Source organism: Furipterus horrens, unplaced genomic scaffold (assembly GCF_987537825.1).
Source record: "Furipterus horrens unplaced genomic scaffold, mFurHor1.1.pri manual_scaffold_6, whole genome shotgun sequence".
Taxonomy (NCBI): domain Eukaryota; kingdom Metazoa; phylum Chordata; class Mammalia; order Chiroptera; family Furipteridae; genus Furipterus; species Furipterus horrens.
The window spans coordinates 91,809,375-91,832,537 of NW_028327176.1; the positions used below are offsets into that span (position 1 = coordinate 91,809,375).

Sequence of the window (23,163 nt, forward strand, 5' to 3'; positions counted from 1 at the left end):
ATTCCAGAATTTTCATGATGGACATGCCTAGTCACAAAAGTCAGCACCCTCGGACTTCCGGCCAAGATGGAGGCTTAGACGGACACGCTAGGTCTCCCTCTACAACTAGAGAGGAATACAACTACTTCAAAACAAAGGATAACTAGAAATTCCAGAAAATAAAACTACACGGAAGTCCAACATATGAAGTTATAAACCAGCGGTGCCATTTGGGCAGGTAAGAGTTAAAGAGGGCAGTGCTGTTTGCGGTCGCACCTGGACAACGGCAGGCGGCGAGGAGTCCCGGCGGCCAAGCCCCTGGCAGTGCGCGACTCCGGCGCTGGGGAGAGCGGCCGCCGCATCGCCTTGAACAGTGAGGCCCAGGGGGGCGGGAGGACGGATCCCGGTCTCCTAGCTGAATAACTGTGTGAATCCATCTTGGACCCCCGCCCCCACAGAAAGCACCACAGGGCTGCGAAATAGGTCGCGGACAGGCAGGCGCCGGCCGGTCGCTGATTTGTGACGCTTACACAGGCACTGCCCCCGGCAGCCGGCCCAAGAAAACAAAACGCATCTGTCAAAATGAGGCAGACAACTATAGAAATCCCGGTGACACAACTCACCAGACAGCAGATAGAGAACCTGACAGATGAACAGATAAGAAACCTGTCAGAGGCTCAGTTCTGGGCCATTGTTATCAGGTGGCTTACAGAATTCACAAAAGAGCAGGAAAAAGATATGAAAGAAGCGAAAAACTTTCATAACGAAAGGAACAAAACCGCATATGAGACGGAAGGAAAGGAAATAAAATCCAGAGTTCATTTCAACAAACTGGAATATGGAGAAGGAACAAGCAGTCAACCAGTGCAGCGAGAGGAAATGGGAAGCAACAACGAAAGGATCAGAAACCTCTGGGACAGCTATAAAAGGCCCAACATAAGAATCATTGGTTTGCCAGAGAATGAGGAAGATGAACTAGAACTTGAAAAATTGAGTGAAAATATAATAAAGGAGAACTTCCCAGACTTGGGGAAGGGAATAGACCTGCAGGTCCAGGAAGCAAGGAGAGTTCCCAAGAGACTGGACCCAGGGAGAACCACTCCAAGACACATTATAATCAAAATGTCAAAAATTAAAGATAAAGAGAGAATCTTAAAAGCAGCAAGAGAGAAGAAAAGAATTATGTACAAAGGGGTCCCAATTAGACTATCAGCTGACTTCTCAAGGGAAACCCTACAGGCAAGAAGAGACTGGCAAGAAATATTCAAAGTAATGAAAATCCAAAACCTACAACCACGAATACTCTATCCAGCGAAATTGTCATTCAGAATAGAAGGACAGAGAAAGTGTTTCCAGGACAAAATAAAACTGAAAGAGTTCATTAGATCCAAACCACTGTTATATGAGATGTTAAAGGGACTGGTTTAAAAAAAAAACAGAAGCTAGGGAGATGAAACAAAGGCAAACTAAATAGGCAACGAGAGTGGAAGAGGAACTGTGGGTACGGGAAGCATATTGGGGGGAGGTCAACAGGGAGGGGGAATGGGGAGAGGGAGGGAGATGATATAGGAATTGGGGATCAAGGTAGGAGGGAATGGAATGGACGGAGAGAGGTTGGGAGGAACTGTATGCACAACTAATGGACATAATCTAAAGGGGGGGGACGGCTGGAGGGAGGGGGGCCACCGGGTGGAGGGGAGCAGAGGGAAGGGAAATTGGCACAAATGTAATAATTTAATCAATAAAACACATTAAATCTGAAAAAAAAATAGTACTTGGGAGGCAGGCTGGGTGGAGGGGGGTGAAAGGGGACATTTTTGATAGCATGAACAATAATAACAAAAAAAAATAAAAGGAAAAATTGGGACAACTGTAATAGCATAAACAATAAAATATTTAAAAGGAAAAAAAAAAAAAAGTCAGCACCCTCAAAAAATCCTAATATATTATTGATTATGCTATTACAGTTGTCCTAATTTTTTCCCTTTGCCCCCCTCCACCTGGTACCCCCCTTCCCCCCAGCTGATAACCCTCCAAATGACCCCCATACCTATGATTCTGTTCCTGTTCTGGCTGTTTGCTTTGTTTGTTTTTGTTTTTATTTTTTAGATTCAGTTATTGTTAGTTATGAGTTTGTTGTCATTTTAATGTGCATGGTTTTGATCTTCTTTTTCTTAAATAAGTCCATTTAACATTTCATGTAATAAGGGCTTGGTGATGATGAACTCCTTTAGCTTTGCCTTGTCTGGGAAGCACTTTACCCTTTCATTCTAAATGATAGCTTTGCTGGATAGAGTAATCTTGGTTGTAGGTCCTTGCTTTTCATCAGTTTGAATACTTCTTGCCAGTCCCTTCTTGCCTGCGAAGTTTCTTTTGAGAAATCAGCTGATAGCCTTATGGGAACTCCTTTGTAGGTAACTCACTTCTCTTGCTTTTAAGATTCCCTTTTTATCTTTAACCTTTAGCTTTTTAATTATGATGTGTCTTGATGTGGTCCTCTTTGGGTCCAACTTGTTGGGGACTTGCTGTGCTTCCTGGAGTGTATGTCTATTTCCTTTGCCAAATTAGGGTAGTTTTATTTCATTATTTTTTCAAATACCTTTTCAATTTATTGCTCTTCCTTTTTTCCTTCTCACACTGTTATGATTAGGATGTTGGTACATTAAAAGTTGTCCCTGGAGAAACAAGATGGCGGAGGAGTAAGTGGAAGCTACACTAACTTCCTCCTAGAACTAGTCTGGATTTACAATGTAATTTTGGAGAAATCATCTGGAATAACGAACCGAACACCAGCTGGAGAGAAGTCTTATAACCACGGAGAGACAGAAAAGGCCGCTACATCACAACGTGACCGGTAGGGAGTGCGGAGACGTGGAAGGGCTGGCTGGGCTCCCACGGGTGGCAGCTGAAGGGGCTGAGAAACAGCTCAGCAGCCGGGGATTCCCCCTGAGAAGGGCAGGGTCTAAACCCCCAGCTGGGCTTCCCAGCCTACAGCGACAGAGTGGAAAGTAAAATAGTATCAGCTGTGAAAAGCGAAAAGCCACAGGCTTTCTTGCTAGCCGGAGAGAAACAGCAGGAGAAAAAGAGCTCTTAAGTGGATCACATACGAAAATATTTTGGCCACCACTTACCCTGGGCTCAAGCAGAGGGAAGGCAGAGAGGACTGGAGACACTTGGGGAGAATTTGGCACGGTGGCTTTGAGGGGAGAACTGGAGGAGCAGCCGACTGGGTCCCAGTGCTGACTCATCCCCAGTACTGCGGGTAGACCATTCCCCTCCAAGTGGCGTCAGCCTGAGGGGAAGCAAAAGCCCTGCCTACAGGAATTAAGCTGCCACACCCACAGTCCTTAAGCCTGACAGCTAATCACAGATTGAATAGATTAACAATCAAAGAAGACAGACAACAGCAGTAGATCCCTGGAAGTCTCCAACAGGCTGCCTAGGGCCAGACTGGTACATGATCTGACGCCACCAGAGGCAGATCCAGGAAGTGCAGATCATTCCAAGAAGCACCAACAAACAATAGGAGTCAAAAAAATGGGGAGACAGAGAAACAACCTCCCATCAAAAGGAAAGGTAGAATCCCCAGAAAGAGTGCTAAATGAAATAGAGGGGAGCGAACTATCAGATATGGAATTCAAAACATGGATTATGGAGAAGCTGAATGAGCTCAGCGGAAACTTCAAAGAACTCCAGAAAAACTACAAGGAACTCACAGAAAATTACGTGAGCATGAAAAAGGACATAGAAGCTATCAATAAGAGCCAGGAGGAAATGAAAAATACGATCTCTGAATTGAAGAACACAGTAGAAGGAATTAAAAGCAGGCTAGAGGAAGCAGAAGATCGGATCAGCGAGCTGGAGGACAACCTACACAAAAACTCCCAGACAATGCAACAAAATGAAAAAAGACTGAACAAGACTGAAGAGGTTCTAAGACAGCTGCAGGACAACATGAAACGTAATAATATCCGTATCATAGGAATTCCAGAAGGAGAAGAAGAAGAGCAAGGGATAGAAAACCTCTTTGAAAAACTAATGACAGAAAACTTTCCTAACATGACGAGAGAAAGAGTCACGCAAGTCCAGGAAGCACAGAGGGTCCCAATGAAGATGAACCCCAACAGGCCCACTTCAAGACACATCATAATTAAAATGCCAACATTCAAAGACAAAGAGAGAATCCTAAAAGCAGCAAGAGAGAAACAACTAATAACATACAAGGGAGCTCCAATAAGGCTATCATCAGATTTCTCAGCAGAAACACTACAAGCCAGAAGGGAATGGCAAAAAATATTCCAAGCAATGAAAAACAAAGGCCTACAACCAAGAATACTCTACCCAGCAAGGCTTTCATTCAAAATGGAAGGTGAAATAAGGAGTTTCCAAGACAAAAGAAGGCTAAAAGAATACATCTCCACCAAACCAGCATTGCAAGAGATGCTAAAGGGTCTGCTTTAAGAAGATGAAGAAACAGAGAGACAGAGAGGAACACGAGTACAAAGGGGGAAAATGACAATGAATAAGTACTGAAAGAAAGAAGGAACTTCTACCATTTGCAACAACATGATTGGAACTAGAGAGAATTATGCTTAGCGAAATAAGCCAGGCAACAAAAGAAAATTACCTTATGCTGTCACCTGTTACAGGAAACTAATGAACAACACAAACAAATGAGCAAAATTGAACCAGAGGTATGTAAACAAGGAATAAACTAACAGTAACAAAGGGGGAGATGGGAGGGAGAGAAGGGGTAAGAAGGGGAAGGGTCTAGTCAAAGAACATGTATGAATGACCCATGGACATGGACAACTGGGTGGGGACTGACTGTGGGGGGGGGCAGGGTGCAGGGAAGCAAGAGGGGGAAAAAAGTGAGACAACTGTAGTGGAAAAACAAACAAACAGAAAATTTTTTAGTGGGGGGGGAATAAAAATATAAAGAATAGAAATGCAAGTTCAGTGAATATTAGAAGGACAAGGATTTTCCTTCCGATAAGACAGTCCTACAGATTTAGAGACTTGTATGTGGGTTATGTTACATAAATTAACATGTGTTTTCTGTTTTCAAAGGGCATAAGCCTACAATCTCATTACCTGAGTGATTATCTGTATGCATAGGCCTCACTTAATCCTGTCTGCATTGCTGCCTCCTGAGACTCAATGGTTTGGCTGAACTAAGTGGCTGGGTTGGTGAAGAACGGGGTGGTCTGTGGGCTTCACTTTAAAACTGGTTTCTCTTTTCTATCCTAATGGCTTGGACAGAAAAAGCCCAGAGGCCTGAGATGGGGGAAACCTAAAATATTTCCCTCAGTCCAAAATAAGTATAATGGGCAAAAGGGTTTTGGACAGGTGAGATGTACCTGGCACACCTTCCTCCAAAGAAGCCCTTCTTTTCCCTAATGTGGGACATTGAAAAATTAATACCTGTCTTTTGTCATCTAGTGGTTACGGATTAAATGATGTCCTTTAACCCTGTTGCCCCCAGAATACAACAAGGATGCCAGCCTGTCAAACCAAGCATGCCGTTGTCCAGAGACAGCCAACCAACCTGGAGTCTGCACGATCCTTCCCCTTGTGGGAAGGCCACCCTCCCCTCCACATCCCCACTCTTATTAGGGATTTCTTGACCCACGGGTAGGTAGGACGACGACCATGTCCAGCTTGAAGCAGCTAGAGGAGCTCGAGACCTTCATCCATTGTCCTTTATAAGATTGTAAAGGGTCTTAAGTCTGAGAGGGAGGAATTGTTATTTTTTATTGTTAAAATATTTAACTAATTAATTAATTAACTTTAAAAAAAGAAGAAGAAGAATATATGAAAGAGTGAGGCGGGAGAGCTTGTATGTACGACCCATGGGCATGGACTTGGAGAGGGGATTGTTGGGGAAGGGGGGTGCTGGGCGGAGGGGAGCAAAGGGGAAAAAAAATTGGAACTATTGTAACAATATAATCAATAAAATATACTTAAAAAAAAAAAAAAAAAAAAAAAAAGTTGTCCCAGAGTTCTAAATCCTCTCCTCATTTTTTTCAATCCTTATTTCTTCTTTTTGTTTCAGGTGAATGTTTATTTTTTCCTTTTTGTATCCTGACTTCCTTCCCATCACTGTTGGTTCCCTGCATATTTTTCTTTATTTCACTTTGTGGCTGTACTCAATCATTTCTCTGAGTATTTCGAACTCTGCACCTGATAGGTTGGCTATCTCCATTTTGTTCAGCTGTTTTTCTGGGATTTTGTTCTGTTCTTTCATTTGGGCTGTGTTCCTTTGTCTCCTCAATTTGGCAGCCTCCCTGTGTTTGTTTCTGTGTATTAGGTAGAGCTGCTATGACTGCGTGTCTTGGTAGTATGGCCTAATGTACTAGGTGTCCTGTAGAGTCCAGTGGCACAGCCTGCCCTATCACGCAAGCTGGGTACTTAAGATGCACACTCTGTGTGGGCTAAGTATACCCTCCTCCTGTAGTTGAGCCTTGGTTGCTGTTGGCAGATCAATGGGAGGGAATTACCTGGCCAGTCAGCTGCAAGGACTGGCTGTGACCGCTGACCACCAATCTCCACTCTCCATGGAGGATCAGCTGTGCAGGGACAGGGTGGTGGTGCTCTGACGTGGTCTGTAGCTGTCCACTGGGTGTGCTGGCCCTAGGGTTTCCGGGGTGGTGCAGGCCAAGGCCAGCCCCCACCTGTGTTTTGCCTGTGGCCACCCTGGCTGAGCTCTAAAGCAACCTGAGGTGGCTCCTACTTGTGCTGGGTTTGGAGATTTCCAGGCAAAACCAAGTTGTGAATCTAAGCTGACTCCTGCTATCTCTGGGTCTGGGCCTCACTGAGGCCAGCTGTTGTTTGTTTGAGATGATTTAGGAAGTTGTGAAGCAGGAGCCAAGAGCAGCCATTCATATGGAGAAGTAGCTTGGGTGTGCCTGTAAGTTGGATGGGGCAGAGTCTCTGGGGATCTCCAAAGCTGGTCAAACAGTGTTAACCTGGTTTCTGGAGTCTCAGATATGGTACCAGCTTGCTGACTCTGTGGAGGGATTGTTTAGAAAAAGGACAGTGGCCTCTGCTTGCCTTGATGCCAGACACTTCAGTTCCTCCCTGTATGCCACTGGTGCCTTTCAAGTTGCTACCTCAGTGCTGGAGCTCAGAGTGAGTCTGAGTAGGCGAGTCTCTGTTTGGGTTCTTTAAGAGACTGCTTGGGGCTCTAGAAGTTTCTTCCACTGACTTAATCCCTGCTGTTTTCGCTGCTAGAAGTCGTGAAGACTTATCTTCCCGGCACTGGAACCCTGGGCCAGGGGGCTTGGTGTGGGGCTGGCACTCCTCGCCCCTGGGATATCCCTCCAAAATTTTTATCCATCGCACATGGGTGAGGGACCAGCCCATTTCACATCTGTGCCCCTTCTACCAGTATGGATGGATGTGGTTTCTTTAATTCCTCAGTTGTCAGATTTCCATTCAACTCAATTTTTGACGGTTCTGAGTGATGGTTGTTCTACATCTTAGTTGTAATTTTGATGTGGTTGTGCAAGATGATCTGCCTATGCTGCCATCTTGACCAGAAGTCTGAATGGGTTTTTGAATCAAGAAGAAACCCATTTAAATAAATATAAAATAATTATGACATGTACCTAGTCAGTAGTCAGCCAACTCTTATTTAAAAAAACCACATTGTAGAACACCTTCAATAGGGGAACATAAAAGAAAGAGGTGAGAAATCCAATCTGTATACATGAAATGATGAGATGGGTGATGCTAACCAGCAAGATGGGTAAAAGGCGACAAGCTTTGAGGAAGCAGAGGATCTAGCCTGTGAGCTGTACAGCCAATGGGCAATGACTCTGGCAAGACAAATGGGCAGCTGTTCATGGGCCTTGAAGGCCTTCCTCTTGTATAAACAGGGTTCTGGGAACTTGGAAACTAGTTAATCACCTCACTTACTAGTTTTCGTCATCTATCTTCGTTTAGCTTTTTTCACTAATGCTAGGAGGCAATGCAGTACAGTAGAAAGAGCCTTTCATTTTCTCCCTATAAAATGAGGACAATATTCCATAAGGTGTTTTTTATTCAGGACAAATAAGATAAAATATGTATAGTACTGGAATACTAGTTATCGAATATTGTTAGTTTTCTTATGCTAGGGCAGAGATGGTGACAAGCTTTGTGCCCAGCCAGGAACTGACCATGTTTCCCAGCCCTGCTACTGTGATTGTGGCAACTGACGAGTTCTCTCAGGGGTAATGCAAGTGGAAGGAGTATTCGCTCTGCCTAGGTCCAGGCTATTCAGAACCAGATATACCTTCCCTCTGTTCTTTCCCCATCTGCCAGCCAGATGCAGGTGATGCTGCTGAGGCCCTAGGTGATGGCAGAACCACAAGAAGGTTGATGCCTGGGTTCCTCCATCACCTTGTAGAAGAGCCACTTGACAACCAGAACACCCATATTGCCTGTTACATGACTGAGAAATAAACTATTGTGTTAAGTCACTGAAATGTTGAAGTAGCAAATGTCTTTGTGACAGTAGCAAGTGTTACCCTAACCAACATAAACATCCTACATGATAATACTATAATAATAGTGAGGGTGTCAGACACTGCATCAAACAAGGCATCATTAAAAGTATTACAAAATCTTGGTCAAATAAGTACATGAAAAGATGTTCAACATCATTAGCCATCAAGAAAATACAAATCAAAACCATAACGAGATACTACTTCATTCCCACTAGGATGGATATGAACAAGAGGCAGACAATAACAAGTACTGGCAAGAATGTGGAGAAATTGGAATCCTCATATATTGCTGGTGGGAATGTAAAATGGTGCTTCAGTTGTGAAAAAGTTTGGCAGTTCCAAAAAAACTTAAACATATTTACCATATCATCCAGCAATTCTACTTCAATTCAAGGTATGTACCCAAGAGAACTGAAAACAGATGTTCACACAAAGACTTGTACAAGTATGCTCAAAGCAGCACTATATATAATAGCCTAAAAGTGAAATAATTCAAATGTTTATCAACTGATGAACGTATAAGCAAAATATGATACATACATATATATATATCTTCATATGATGAAATATTATTTGGTTATTAAAAGGAATGAGGTGTTGATACATGCTATAACACGAATAAACCTTGAAAATATTATACTAAGTGAAAGAAGCTGGGAGCAAAAGATCACTTACTATATGATGTCACATAAATGAAATACCCAGAATATGCAAATTCATAGAAACAGATTATTGGGTGCTGGGGCTGAGGGAGCTGGAGGGAAACGGGAAGACTACTGATGGCAGGTTTCTTTTGGGGATAATGAAAATGTTCTACAACACTAGATAGTAGTGGTTGCATGGTGAATATACTAAAAACCACAGAATTGTATGGTTTAAAATGGGAAATTTATGATATGTGAATCATTATCTCAATTTTTTAAAATCTCAGCTATTTGCTTTATCTTGCCATTCGGAGTCTGGTTCTATACCGAAAAGCACTAAGCTCTTCTCAGGTAATGGCTGGGAAAGGGTAGGAGGAAACCTTCTAGACACTAATTTTGATCTAAGTAGTAGCTACGTGAGTATGTACACATGTACATATTCATTCTAGGCATGATTCTAGGCTGGTCAGAACTAGCAGAATCATTCCTCCTGGCTTCCCCCACAACCAGGTCAAGCTCAAACAGACCCAATACCCTATGCAAAACATGCCCCATTCACCTAGAAAGAACCCAAGGTACAAGCTTCCCTTAATTTGAATAACAGTGTAGCTAACACAGAGATGAGACAAATATTTAGAGTTACCCCCAAGAATGGTATGAGGGTGGAAAATAGGATAGAGTCCAGAATAACTACTCAAGTATATATTGTATCAGTAAAATTCTCTAAGGAAGAAACAAATCCTAAAGGCATAATGTGAGATGTGGGGAAAGGACCCAAGGCAAAATTGCGTATGGAAAATATCTTTCTTTTTCCTACTTAGGTGAATGCCATATTCAAAAATCAAGTTCAAATGACAACAAAAGGAGAGCTTGTTTGATCATTTAAAGTAAATTCTCATCTAAGTACTTAATAGTCAAGACTGAAGTAAAGGGTCATCAGAATGTTTTCAAATTCCAAACAAGATAAAATTTGGTGATTCTGTGAGTCTTCACTGGAAACTGAATCCACTGGAAAGACTTATTTAAATTAGAATAAATTCCTCAAAAGATGTCACTTACTTGCAGGAGACTTTAGTCCTGTCGGCCACCATGGTCCATTGTTGCTGATTGGTGGAAACCTCAATGTAGTAGCTATAGCTTCGATCGTCACAGTCCCAAAGTAATAACCTGGACAAAGGGAAAACATGAGGATGCTGTGAAATGTTCTCACTGGCTGTTTCCTCAGCCTGCAGGCACGAGGGAATCCATGCCTGCTCTCTCCCTCCCCGTCTCCTTTGCCCCACCATCCTTTCAGGACAGAAGAAAGTAAGTATCAATAAATTCCAAACGAAAGTTTGAGAGAAGGTGGAGTCAATCTGCAGCAAGAGGTTTGTCTCCTTAGGACTTCATTTCACAGGTTACCCAATGCCAGGCAGCTTCTGTCCCCCATGTGGCAAAGCTCTTCTGACCAGTTTATCAGGGAAAAGATGCCAGCAAATCCTCTTCCTAATTCTTTCACCTCTCATCTCTGGTCAGCTGCGCTGACCAAAGGTAACATCCTGAGACCACTGTTTATAGGGGAATCCGTGCTTTCTAATTAATCGGTAATGTTGCAATAACCTTAATTATGTTTAGGTTCCTTGTCACTATTACCAAACTTTTTGTTTGCATAGCTTTGGTAAGATTACCTGATTTGGATATACAGGAAAACATATTCATTAGTAAAACATTCCTAGTATTTAGAAATTGCTTATCTGGTCTTGTTATTCTCCTGCACCCCGCCTCCCCCACCTTTTAGCTCAGATAAGAACCTAAAGTACATGATTCCATTCACATAAAGCTCAAAAGAGACAAAATTGATATATGGTGACAGGAATGAAAGAAGTGGTTACCTCTGAGGGTGGTAATGACTGGGAAAGGGTATAAGGGAACCTTCTAGGATGCTGGAAATGTGCTGATTTTGATCTGAGGTGGTAGGTATATGTAACTATTCATCGAGGTATGCATAAAAAAATCTGTACACTGCATGTGTGTCCTCAATTTAAAAAATAGAATAAAAAAAGAACCTATATTTTGCAATATGGGGTCAGAATACAGTCTAGCATTCTGCTTAGCATTGCCACAGGGGTGAGGATTCACTGTTTTCTGCTATCTCAGCCTCATTACTCCTTCTGACACAAGATATCTCCTTTATTGTTTTATAGCTGGTCATGCACATTTGTTTCCTCCACCAACTAGAAAGATAGTGAGTTCCCTGAAGATAGTACCTATGTCTTAAGGGTTTTTCTTATTTATTTATTTACTTATTTATTTTTAAATTTCTATTGAATTTATTGGGGTGACACTAGTTAATAAAATTATACAGGTTTCAAGTGCACACTTTTATAATACGTCACTTGTATATTGTACTGTGCTCACCACCCTAAGTTAAGTCTCCTTTCATCACGGTTTATCAACCCTCACCCTCCTCTGCCTGCCCCCACGCCCCTTCCCTCTAGTAATCGCCACCCACTTGTCCATGGCTGAGGTTTTCTTGTTCTTTTCTTTCTTTTTTTTGCTTAATCCCTTTACCTTTCACCCAGCCCCCTAGCCCTCCTCCCATCTGACAGCTGTCATTCTGCTCTCTGTATCTGTGAGTCTGTTTCTATTTTGTTTGTTTGTTTATTTAGTTCATTAGATTCCGCGTATAAGTGAAATCATATGGTACAGTACTTGTCTTTCTCTGACTGGCGCATTTCACTAGCATAAGGCTCTCCAACTCCATCCATGGTGTTGCAAAAATGTAAGATTTCCTTCCTTTTTAGGCTGTGTGGCATTCCACTGTGTAAATGTACCACAGCTTTTTTTTTTTTTTAAATCCACTCATCTCCTGATGGGCACATGATCAGCTTCCAAATCTTGCAATGAACACAAGGATGCACATATTCTTTCAAATTACTGTTTTGGGTTTCTCCAGATATATTCCCAGAAGTAAAATTATTGGGTCATAAGACAGTTCCATTTTTTAACAATTTTATTTATTTTATTTTTAGAGAGAGGGGAAGGGAGGGAGAAAGAGAGGGACAGAAACATCAGTGTGTGCAATTGGTTGCCTCTTGCACGTCCCCAACCAGAGACTTGGCCTGCAACCCAGGCAGGTGCCCTGACTGGGAATCAAACCTATCTGGATGCCTTGTATTTCTTCTTCTTGTCTGATTGCTGTGGCTAGGACTTCTAGTAGTATGTTAAATAAGGGTGATGAAAGCTGACATGCCTGTCTTGTTCCTGATCTGAAGAAAAATGCTTTTAGTTTTAGCCCACTGAGTATGATGTTGGCTGTGGGTTTTTCATACATGGCCTTTATTACGCTGAGGTATGTTTCCTCCATTCCCATTTTGCTGAGAGTTTTTATCATAAATGAGTGCTGGATTTTATTAAATACTTTTTCTGCACCTATTGATATGATATGATCATGTTATTTTTATTTTTCATTGTTTATGTGGTGTATCACATTTATTGATTTAAAGATATTGTACCAACCTTGCATCCCTGGAATAAAGCCCACTTGATCATGGTGTATCATCTTTTAAATGTTTTGCTGGATCTGGTTTGCTGATATTTTTTTGAATTTTAGGATCTATGTTCATCAGCGATGCTGGCCTATAATTTTCTTTCTTTGTAGTGTCTTTATCTGGTTTTGGAATTAGGTTAATGCTGGCCTTGTAAAATGAGCTTTAAAGTCCTCCTTCCTCTTGAATTTTTTGGAATAGTTTGAGAAGGACAGGTGGTAGTTCTTTTTTGAATGTGTGGTAAAATTTCCCTGTGAAGCCATCCAGTCCAGGACTTTTGTTTGTTCGGAGTTTTTTCTATTAATGCTTCAATTTCATTAGTTGTAATTGGTTTATTCATATTTACTGATTCTTCTTGATTCAGTTTGGAAGACTGTATGTTTCTAGGGATTTATCATTTCGTCTGTATTGTCCAATCTGTTGGCATATAGTTATTTGTAATATTTTCTTCCATTCCTTTCTATTTCTGCGGTGTCAGGTTTTACTTTCCCTCTTTCATTTCTGATTTTATTTATTTGGGCCCTCTCTCTTTTTTCCTTCATGAGTCTGAATAAACATTTGTCAAAGAACCAGCTCTTGGCTTTATCGATCCTTTGTATTGTTTTTTTTAAGACATTATTTCATTTATTTCTGCTTGAGCTTTATTATTTCCTTTTTCTACTCACTGTTGGCTTTGTTTGATGTTTCATTTTTCTAGTTCCTTTAAGTGCAAAGTTAGATCATTTGAGATTTTCTTGTTTCTTGAGATAGGCCTGTAATGCTATGGACTCCTCCCTTCGGACTGCTTTTGCTGTGTCCCATAGGCTTCTGGTTGTTTTGTTCTCATTTTCTTTTTTCCTTTTTGACATTGTTTTTATTGTTTACACTATTACAGATAGCCCCATTTTCATTTGTTACAAGGTATCTTAAAAAAATCCTCACCCAAGGTTATGTTTATTGATTTTGGAGAGAGAAAGGGGGGTGGTGGTTATATAGAGAGAGAAACATTGATTGGTTGCATCCCATATGTGCTCCAATGAAGCACTGAACCTACAAGTGAATGTACCCTGTCCAGGGATCGGACTTGCAACATTTGGTCACATGGGTAGTTGCTCCAGCCTGCTGACCCAACCAGCCAGTGTTGTTTCAAAGTATCTTTTGATTTTTTTCCTTGATCTCTTTTTTAACCCATTCATTGTTTAGTAACATGTTGTTTAGCCTCCATGGCTTTGGGTGTTTTTCAGTGTTTTTCTTGTGACTGATTTCTAGTTTCATACTATTAAGGTCAGAGAAGATGCTTAATATGATTTTAATCTTCTTAAATTTATTGAGACTTGTGTTGTGTCCTAATATGTAGTTTATCCTAGAAAACGTTCAATGTACAGTTGAAGAGAATGTATATTCTGCTGCTTTGGAGAGCAATGTTTTGAAGCTATCAATTAAATCCATCTGATCTAGTGTGCCATTTAAAGTCGCTGTCTCCTTGTTGATTTTCTGTCTGGAAGATCTATCCATTGATGTCAATGAGGTGTTATAATACCCTACTATGACTGTATTACTGTCAATCTCTCCCTTTATGTCCATCAAGATTTACTTATGTATTTAGGTGCTCCTATGTTGGGTGCATAAATGTTTATAAACTTTATAGCCTCTTGGTGGATTGATTGATTTATCATTATATAGTGTCCTTCTTTGTCTTTTATTATATCCTTCCTTTTAAAGTCTATTTTGTCTGATACAAGTACTGCGGCCCCAGCTTTGTTTTTCATTTCCATTTGCATGAAATATTTTTTTCTAGCCCTTTTCTTTTAGTCTGAGTACTTGATCTTTCATTTTGAGGTGGGTCTATTGTAGACAGCATATATATGGGTCTTGTTTTCTTATCAATTCAGGTGTCCTGTCTTTTGACTGGATCATTGAATCAATTTATATTTAAAGTGATTGTTGGTATGTATGTGTATTGTTATTTTAGCCTTTATAACTATAGTCCTCTGTATTTTTTCTATTTGTTGCTCTTAAAGAAGATTCTTTAACATTTCTGGTTTGGTGGTAATGAACACCTTTAGCTTTACCTTGTCTGGAAAGTTTATTTCTACTTCCACTTTAAATTATAGCCTTGCTGGGTAAAGTAGTCTTGGTTGTAGGTCCTTGCTTTTTATCACTTTGAATATTTCATGCCAATCCCTTCTGGCCTAACACGTTTCTGTCGAGAAATTAGGTGATGGTCTTACGGGTGCTCCCTTGTAGGAAACTAATGATTCTTCTCTTGCCGCTTTTAAGATTCTCTCTTTGTCTTTAGCCTTTGCCATCTTAAATATGACGTTTTTGCTGTTGGCCTCTTTGGATTCATCCTGTTTGGGACCCTATTCACTTCCTGGACTTGTTTGCCTTTTTCTTCACCAGGTTAAGGAAGTTCTTAGTCATCATTTCTTCAAACAGGTTCTAGATCCCTTGCTCTCTCTCTTCTCCTTCTGGTATCCCTACAACGTGGATGTTGTTAGGCTTCATGGTGTCCCAAAGGTCCCTTAAACTATCCTGATTTTTTAAAATTATTTTTCTTTTGGCTTCTCTGATTGGTTTTCTTTTACCCTGTCTTTCAAATTGCTGTTTATTCTTTCTAATGTGTTCTTCACTTCATATATTGTATTCTTCATTTCTGACTGGTTCTTTTTTATGGTTCCTATGTCCTTTTTCATGCTGTTAAAGTTCTCACTACATTCCTTCAGCAGCCTTATAACCATTTCTTTTGAACTCTATATTCTGTAATTGCTTGCCTCCATTTCATTTAACAATTAAAAAAAATTTTTCTCCTCTTCTTTCATTGGGGACCTGTTTATCTCCCCATTTTGGCTGCCTCTTTGTGTTTGTTTTTATGTACTGGGTATACCTGGTATTTCTCCCAGTCTTGGGAGCGCTGCCTTATGTAGTGGGTGTCCTGTTGGACCCAGTGGAACAGTCTCCTTGATCACCTGAGCTGAGTGCCCCAGAAATGTCCCTTGTGTGGAATATGTGAGCCCTCCTATTGTAACCTAGTCTTAATTACTACTGGCCCATTTGTACTTGAGGTCAATCCTCAGGCTGGCTGACTTCGTGGGCCAACTGCAACCTCAGTGTATGAACTATTGTACAGATGCTGACCACATGAAATGGAATTCACCTCAGTCGGGTCTGGTGCCTGATGAGATCTCTCATTAGATACGCTGTTTGTGAAGCTAATTGGATCCTGCTCTGATGTCTGAAGCTTGCCACTGCGTGTTGGTTCTGGGGCCTGTTGGGAGGGACTCTGGGCAAGTCAATGTTAGGTACTGCTGTGACTGGCCCTGGGCAACCTGTCTGGAACTACAAAGTGATCCACAGTTTGTGGCTGCCTAAGCTTGGCCTGGCTGTGCACTGGAAGGAACAAGTTGTGCACTAAGGCCAGCTTCCACCAGCACCAAGTCAAGGGGGCATGTCGGCAAAAGGCTCAGCGTGCCCTGTGATCTATCTCTGCCTGCCTCTGCCTGTTGGCTGCCTATTAGGCTCAGCCACTGAACGAGCCTCTGGCAGTACTCAAGTTGCATGAGGTAGGTTCTCAGTAAGTCACTAGGTAGTGGTGAGCGGTGTTCACAAGATTAATATAAGTTCAAACTCGGTGCTAGTGCTGGGTCTGAGCCCACTCAGCTGAAGTCCCAGGGTATATCAAGTCTAGCTGCCATCTGCCAGGTGCCCACAGACCTTTGTGGTGGGGTGGGGTCTCACGGAGTCATTAGGGTGAGGCCAGCCGATTTTATCATGCCCAAAGAGACCAAAATTTGACCATGCGAAGAAAGGGCTCTGTATCAGTCCAATGTTCATGGAAAAAATGGCCCCTATCCTAGAGGCACACAACTCAGTCTGTCCCAGATTCTGCCTGGACCACCAGGAGAACCCAAGTTCAGTGTAGCAGGGATGCTGGAAGGGAGGAGGGTGGGGCTAGTGGATCTCCTGTGAGAGGGAGGCTCCAGTCAGGCTCTCTGGGAAGATGGGGGGAATGGTCCCTTCCTCAGAGCTACACAACTCATCTGCCCTAGATTCTGCCCAGACCTTCTGGGGACTCCAAGTTCAGCTGGAGCTGGGAGGGTAGAACCACTAAGAGCCTGGAAGGCAGGGCAAGTGGATTTCCTCTGAGGGAAGGGCACTAGACCAGCTAATCAGAATGTGGGGGGAATGCTCCACCCTTCCCACAACCACACACTCAGTTACTGATAGCCCCTGAGTCTGCCTAGACCTCTACACCCTGACCTAGGCAGCTGACTCCTCTGCAGGGTGTGAACTCCACAGGGTGAAGGGACAGGGAGTCCAGAGAGAGGGGCTATTGCATCCCCCTGAGGCTGATGCGCTAAGGAGGGGAGTGCTCCAACCAAGAAAGGTGGAGTCTGCTGTGTGGGAGAGGGATTCAGCACAGGAACCCTGGCAACTGTCCTTTCAGCCCTCTCCCCAGAGCCACAACCCCAGCCTCTTCTTACATGACTCTCATCCACTGTGCCCGCCCTTGGCCACAGCCCAGGGTGAGTTGTTACAAACGGATTTTGTGTGCTGAGCCTCTAAGAGAGTGCTTGGGTTTCTAGCAGACTGCTGTATCTCCCTAGCAGAGAGAATCCCTGCTGATTTTCACAGCCAGATGGTATATGGGCACCTCTTCCAGGCTCTGGTGCTTTGGGCTGGGGAGCCCAGTGTGGGTTAAGATCACATGCTTCTTATGGGGAAATCACTGCCACTGAGGTATCCCTCCAGATTCTCAGCTGCCACCTGTAAGAGTGGGGCCAGCCCTTTACCCACACCTCCGCCCTTCCTACCAGTCTCGATGTGACTTCTTCTGTAAATCTTTGGTTAAAAGATTTCTGTTCAGCTAGTCTTCAGTTGGTTATTCAAGTTAATTTTTCTATATTTTAGTTGTTATTCCAGTTTGATCCTGGGATGAGCTGACTGTAATTTCCACTTATTCTGCTGCCATCTTGGACCCTCCCATTTGGGTTTTTCTATACCCAGTACTTGGCACAATGTCTCACACAGAGCCTACACTTAATGAATGTTTGCTGAGCAAATGAATTATTTGTAATAACAAATAATAATGATTGTTATAATCATAACAGCCAACAATTCTTCAACGCTTACTGTGGCCCAGGGCCTACATTAAGTGCTCTAGACAATGTATCTTATTAAATCCTTTGAAAAATCCTCTTAGCAAGCATTATTATTCTCATCAAATTAGATACTGAAAGTGAGGCTTAAAGCTGTTAAGTAACTTGTCTAAACTCAAACAGTTAGTGATGGTGGGTACCAGGTTCCAACCTGGTGTTCTGACCAAAGCCTGTTTCTGTAATCCCTCTGCCAAATGGCTTCTTTACTCCCAGTACATCTGGGTCATAATTTACAGCTGGTGACCTATCACTCTACAAAAGTAGTTCATATTATTTCTCATTAATATAGCAATGAAAATCCTTTGTATATACAAGGTTCTGTTTAGTGTCACCTATAAAGCCATTGTTGAGGATTAGAAATGCCACTGTGTTCTTTTTCCTTTTACCCTTTGTTCCTGTTTTCAATTATATGTAAATATATAACTGAAATATATATTTGCTCTCATGACTAAATCCACAATGCCTAATATTTTGGAATTCATCTTTTGAGTAGAGAAAACTATTAAAAGGTTTTGGAAAACATAAATAGATTATACCAACTGATTCCCTTTAATTTACCTAGTATTTATTCCCTCAAAGTACTCTGAATGAATCAGACAGGATTTCACCCTATTGTTATTTTTCTTTTAAGTGTCCGATACTTATACTCTTATCAGCTTGCCTGATAAGAAAGGGAATCATTTCCCTCATCAGCCATTTCCTCAAATATTATTATAGTCTCTCAGCACTTTTATGCAGTTAGCCTATGCTAATTTATATTTATGTTGAGTAACTTCTAAAAGTATAATTTTTGCTTCTATGTTTATATGGTTCTCAAGATGATTATAAGACTTTTAGAAAGACCACTGATAATTTTCTTTAAAAAAATTCTACTCCAAACCTGTGCCCTGCTCCTAGTGTATTTTTCATACATGTTCTGGGCTGAAATCATTTATAACTCTACCAGAGTAGATTAAAACCAGGAAAAAATTTCAAATTTATCCATCATCCTCTTTACTTAACAGTTCTGGTAACAGGCATTTTGGGAGACAATGTTGAGGCTATTTCCCCAATAGATTATTTGGATTATTTATGGAGAGCCAGGTTATCATAATCCCTATGCTTCTGGAAAATAATGAGTTAATGGTCCTATCAGTGTACCCAAATTAAAATAATCAGCCCCTTTTGGAGCAGAATCTAACCAGGTCTCAAAATATTTCATGAGAAAAGACTGCCCTGAGGATGTGGGATATGTTGAAGATAAAGAGGAAGACATTCTAATAAAGATTCTTGGAGTGACAGCATATTAAAAGAATCTTTAAAGTTGTGCATGTTGTGTCCCAAAGTAGCTTATTTTATAAAGCCTTCCAAATTATTTCAAAGTAAATTATTAAAATGGAGATCAGCTATAATTCCAGTAATTTTGTAAACACATAAATAGTTCAAATTATTTATAACTTGCTTGTTTTACTTTATGATCTATTATGAATACCTATTTTTGTATCATCAAGTATTCTTCCTCATCATATGTACTGGCTTCATAGAATTTCACTGTATGGATATCCCATGATTTATTTAATCAGTCTCTTATTATTAGGCACTTAGATAGTTAATAATATTGCATTGTTATGAAAACTCTGTGATGCACACTCTTATAAGCTAAATCTACTGTTATTGCTTTTGAAAGTTTCTGTAAGTGAAACTCTTGAAGCAGAGCATGTGAGGCCTTGACATGTACTGGAAAGTAGCTGCACGCCTCTCACTGTCCCCCAAACAAAAGTCTGCGCCAATTTACACCCACACCAGCAGCAGTGGATCACAATCCTGGCTCTGTGTATTGCTACCGGGACTGTGCATTATCTTTAAAAACACTGCCAATTTGATAGATGAAACATATCTTATTATGTACTTTAATTTGCAGCTTTTTACTTATCACTGAACTTGAACATTTTACCCATTTTCTACTTATATTTATTCTTTTGTTAATGACTTACAAGATGCCCTCTATATTTTAAGGATATTAATTCACTGCCTATCATAGTCAGAATGCTGAAGATATTAATTTTTATTAGCCTAGTCTGTCGATCTTTACCTCAGTAATTTCTCCTGGCCTAAAGACTTTTTTCTGAACAGCAGCCAAATGCATATACTGGTTGAAACATCTCCTCTCTATTCCTCTATTAAGAGTCCCTGGGGGCTGGAAATGGGGGTCATGGTGACTCTTGAGTGGAAAAGGGACATTGATGGATCTGAGGTTATCAAGCCGAGGGCGCAGACTTACCTACGCTTTGGAGTTTTTAAGAGAGATTCTAATTTCATGTGCCAGGATACTTATTTACTTGGAATTTAGGCTTAGCCAGGAATGAAAATCTTTGTTGATCCAAGTGAAAAAAACAAGCACAGCTTAAGGACAGTAAAGGGAAAACTGGCTCAATTTATTTTTTCCATGCAGAGGAATTTTGTTCTAATAAGGCACAACAGCAAAGCCCACCAACTCCCTTCACTTCTTTCCCTGCCAGCAAAGTCTGCCCGACGTCTTTCTACCTGCAACACAGAACGGCTGGCTAATCTGCTGAAGAACTTTTGCTCAGTGAGCTCGTCCGTCGGGGACAGACACACTCCCTCTGACCTTAACTGAGAGCAGCTCCCTGAACACATGCCCCACATCTCACCTCTCCACCATACATCAGACGCCATTTCCAAGACCGGCTGAAAAAAGATCTATCACTGCAGACTGCATCTGTGTTTAGCTGTTGCCACCAACCCCTCTACCTAACAAGCGCTGCATGGAATGCCCGGTGGTGTGGTGATGTGAAATGTCTCCTCCATCTTCCCTTATTTTCATGGTGGAGTCTCCCTTAAAAGCAGGAAAATGCTGGGCTTTTTAAAATTGATTAACAGATGTGATTTTGCCTGCATCTTCCATAAATGCACTGGCTGGCTGCATACCATTCATTGATTACCGGGGTTCAGTTTACAGCAACTAATTGCTCTCCTCACTGGTGTTTTGATACAAAATTCAATAGTGAATATGTTTTCAAACCTTGTCTTTGCGGCTTGAGTTAGAAGTGACTTCAGGCAAACCCAGTGGACTGAGTTTTCCCTTCTTTAAAATAATTGCTCTCTCATCAGTCTGTGAAGAAAGTTTCCAAATTGTAGCATTTTAATTGGAAAGTCTGCATTATGCATGCAATGACAAACTATGTTGTGCTGAATGGCGTTTTTTTCATCCCTTTCTTAAGGGATTAATTCTGTGCCAGACTGTGAACAATGGCTGAGGTTTAACAGTTGAGATCAACAGCTTCTCCACACAATGGCGTGTCTTTTGGACCAGCAGCAAGGGTCTGTTTTGCTTGTTTCTAATTGTCCATCGTTTGAAGGAGACGCCACTGGAAGTTCTGGGGTCCTGACTGTTGCTGTTGTAGTTTCCTCATTTGGGTGAAAACACACCATGAAGGGAAGATAAACTGCCAGGGTACTAGTAATATAAGAATAACTTATCATCAAGTTAAAATCAAATCTGACCTCAAAAGTTTGTATAGACTATTTTTTGTTAAAGATCTTCAGAAATTAGGTTCTTTAGAAATAATTGTCTGCCATTCAACAAGTCAACAAATATTTACTGAGTACTGATTAAGTGATGTTAGGTAAGTCACTTCAGTTGTTTCATCACTTGTGAAATTAAGGAGCTAGATTTAACAGTGTCTAAGGCTCTTCCAGTTCTAACATTTTATAATTCTCTGCAACAATGCATGCAGTAGAAGTTGTTTTTGGTTTTGTTTTATGGCATATCTGTCCGTTATATAATAACTCCTCTCTTTGGGGCTGTTTATGGGGGTTCATGAGCTTGGTTTGTAGACATAACTGCATTCTAGGAAGAAATACAACCCATGCTAGACCAATCATATTTCCTCTAAAAAATTTAGAATTATGTGATATTCTAGCTTAATTGACCCTGTTCACTTAAAATGAGAAGATAAAAATGCAGGCATTCTGCGTTGATTCTCTTTCATCAGAGAAGCAAAAAAAGTCATCTACAGTGAGAAGTGAATAAAGAAAGATGATGCGGCTGAGGGTCATCTGGGCCCCTGGCAGGATTACAACATCTGATTTTTAGCTCCTATGAGGGTTTATCAGAGTTTCTGCCCTAGTGTTCCATGAGAAATCTGCCAGCTATTGTCATAAAGTCACCATTTATGATTTCTGCAGCTTGGAGTCAAAAGGGCCTAAGACAAGCTCCTGGCACAGTGCATGAGACAGAAAGGGCACCCAACGAAGACTAGATGTTCAGATAATAAGGACGACGAGGATGACGAGGATGTCAAGATGGCTACAGGACCAGAGAGACAGTGAGGGGGAGAACGGGGATGGTGAGGATGCCCATTCTGGATGGTAGTCTTTTCATTCAAGCACGCAAGAAGGTTCTTCGCAGAACAGAGAGTGGGCGGGCTGCAATGCGGGGCGGAAAGGCAAAGCAGGCTTTGGAGCGGCCTGGTGGGGCCAGCTGAGCCACAGGGAGGGGCTTGCAGATGGAACATCAGCACAGGTCAGCACTCCCTTCAGCAGTGGCACCGAGGCAGCAGTAAAGAAGACAGCAGTGTCAGCAGTGACAAGGAGGATGCAGTGCGGGGCCAGGCAAATGAAGGGCCAGTAAGAACACATGTGCCATCTAGGCTGTTGAGGAGTTAAGTGGGGTCAGAGGGAGCTCACTAACTTCCAGAATAGAGAGGGGCTAGAGGTCATGAGGCGAAAGAACAGATGCAAGGGGCATGAAGGCGAGGGAGGAAGGTAAGAACTTGTGGACACAAATGGAAATGTCAGTATTTCACCTCATTGAGAAGATGCCAGTTCTCACTCTTCTGAGTGAGGAGCAGAAAGGCAAACATTGTGTTAGGGGTTCTGTTCTAATTTCTGTTCTTCAGAGGCAGGAGAGAGCCCGAAACAGCTGCCAGAAAGAACTGATACGGGTTCAGAGGAACAACTTTACCGGCGAGAAGCAGGGATTTGCCCAGAGATGAGCGGGTTCCTCATTGTTGGCTGTGACAGGGTTCAATTATGTAGCTTCCTCCTAGGGTAGGAAGCAAGATCAAGCTGAGAAGAGCTGCTGGAGGTCTGCAAGTCCAAGATGAGATTCTCAGCAGGAGCCTGGGACCGCGTAACAAGGCTTTATCAGAAGTGTGTGAATTGGGCCAGGTGGCCGCTCTGCAGGGTCCAGACATGAGAACTCCCGAATAGCTGCCACCACGGGCACCCTGCCTCTAAGTGGGCCACAGCCTTTCAGGACAAAGGGATCACCAGCCTCTTGCAACAGGCAGGAGTAGGGAAATACAGGCTGCTCGCCAAACGGAATAGGATCTTGGGAAACAGGTTAGTCACTGGACATCAGAGAGTGTATGTCCTGTTT

The 23,163-nt window shown here is 41.9% G+C and overlaps 1 protein-coding gene across 1 annotated transcript in view; it reads right to left on the bottom strand.

Annotated features, from left to right (window-relative positions):
• BTBD9 (BTB domain containing 9) overlaps positions 1-23,163 on the bottom strand; it is a 479,622-nt gene that overhangs the window by 68,386 nt on the left and 388,073 nt on the right. The window contains exon 9 of the mRNA XM_090280431.1: positions 10,175-10,282. Coding sequence (XP_090136557.1) covers positions 10,175-10,282 — 108 coding nt within the window. The remainder of the gene's footprint in view (positions 1-10,174; positions 10,283-23,163) is intronic.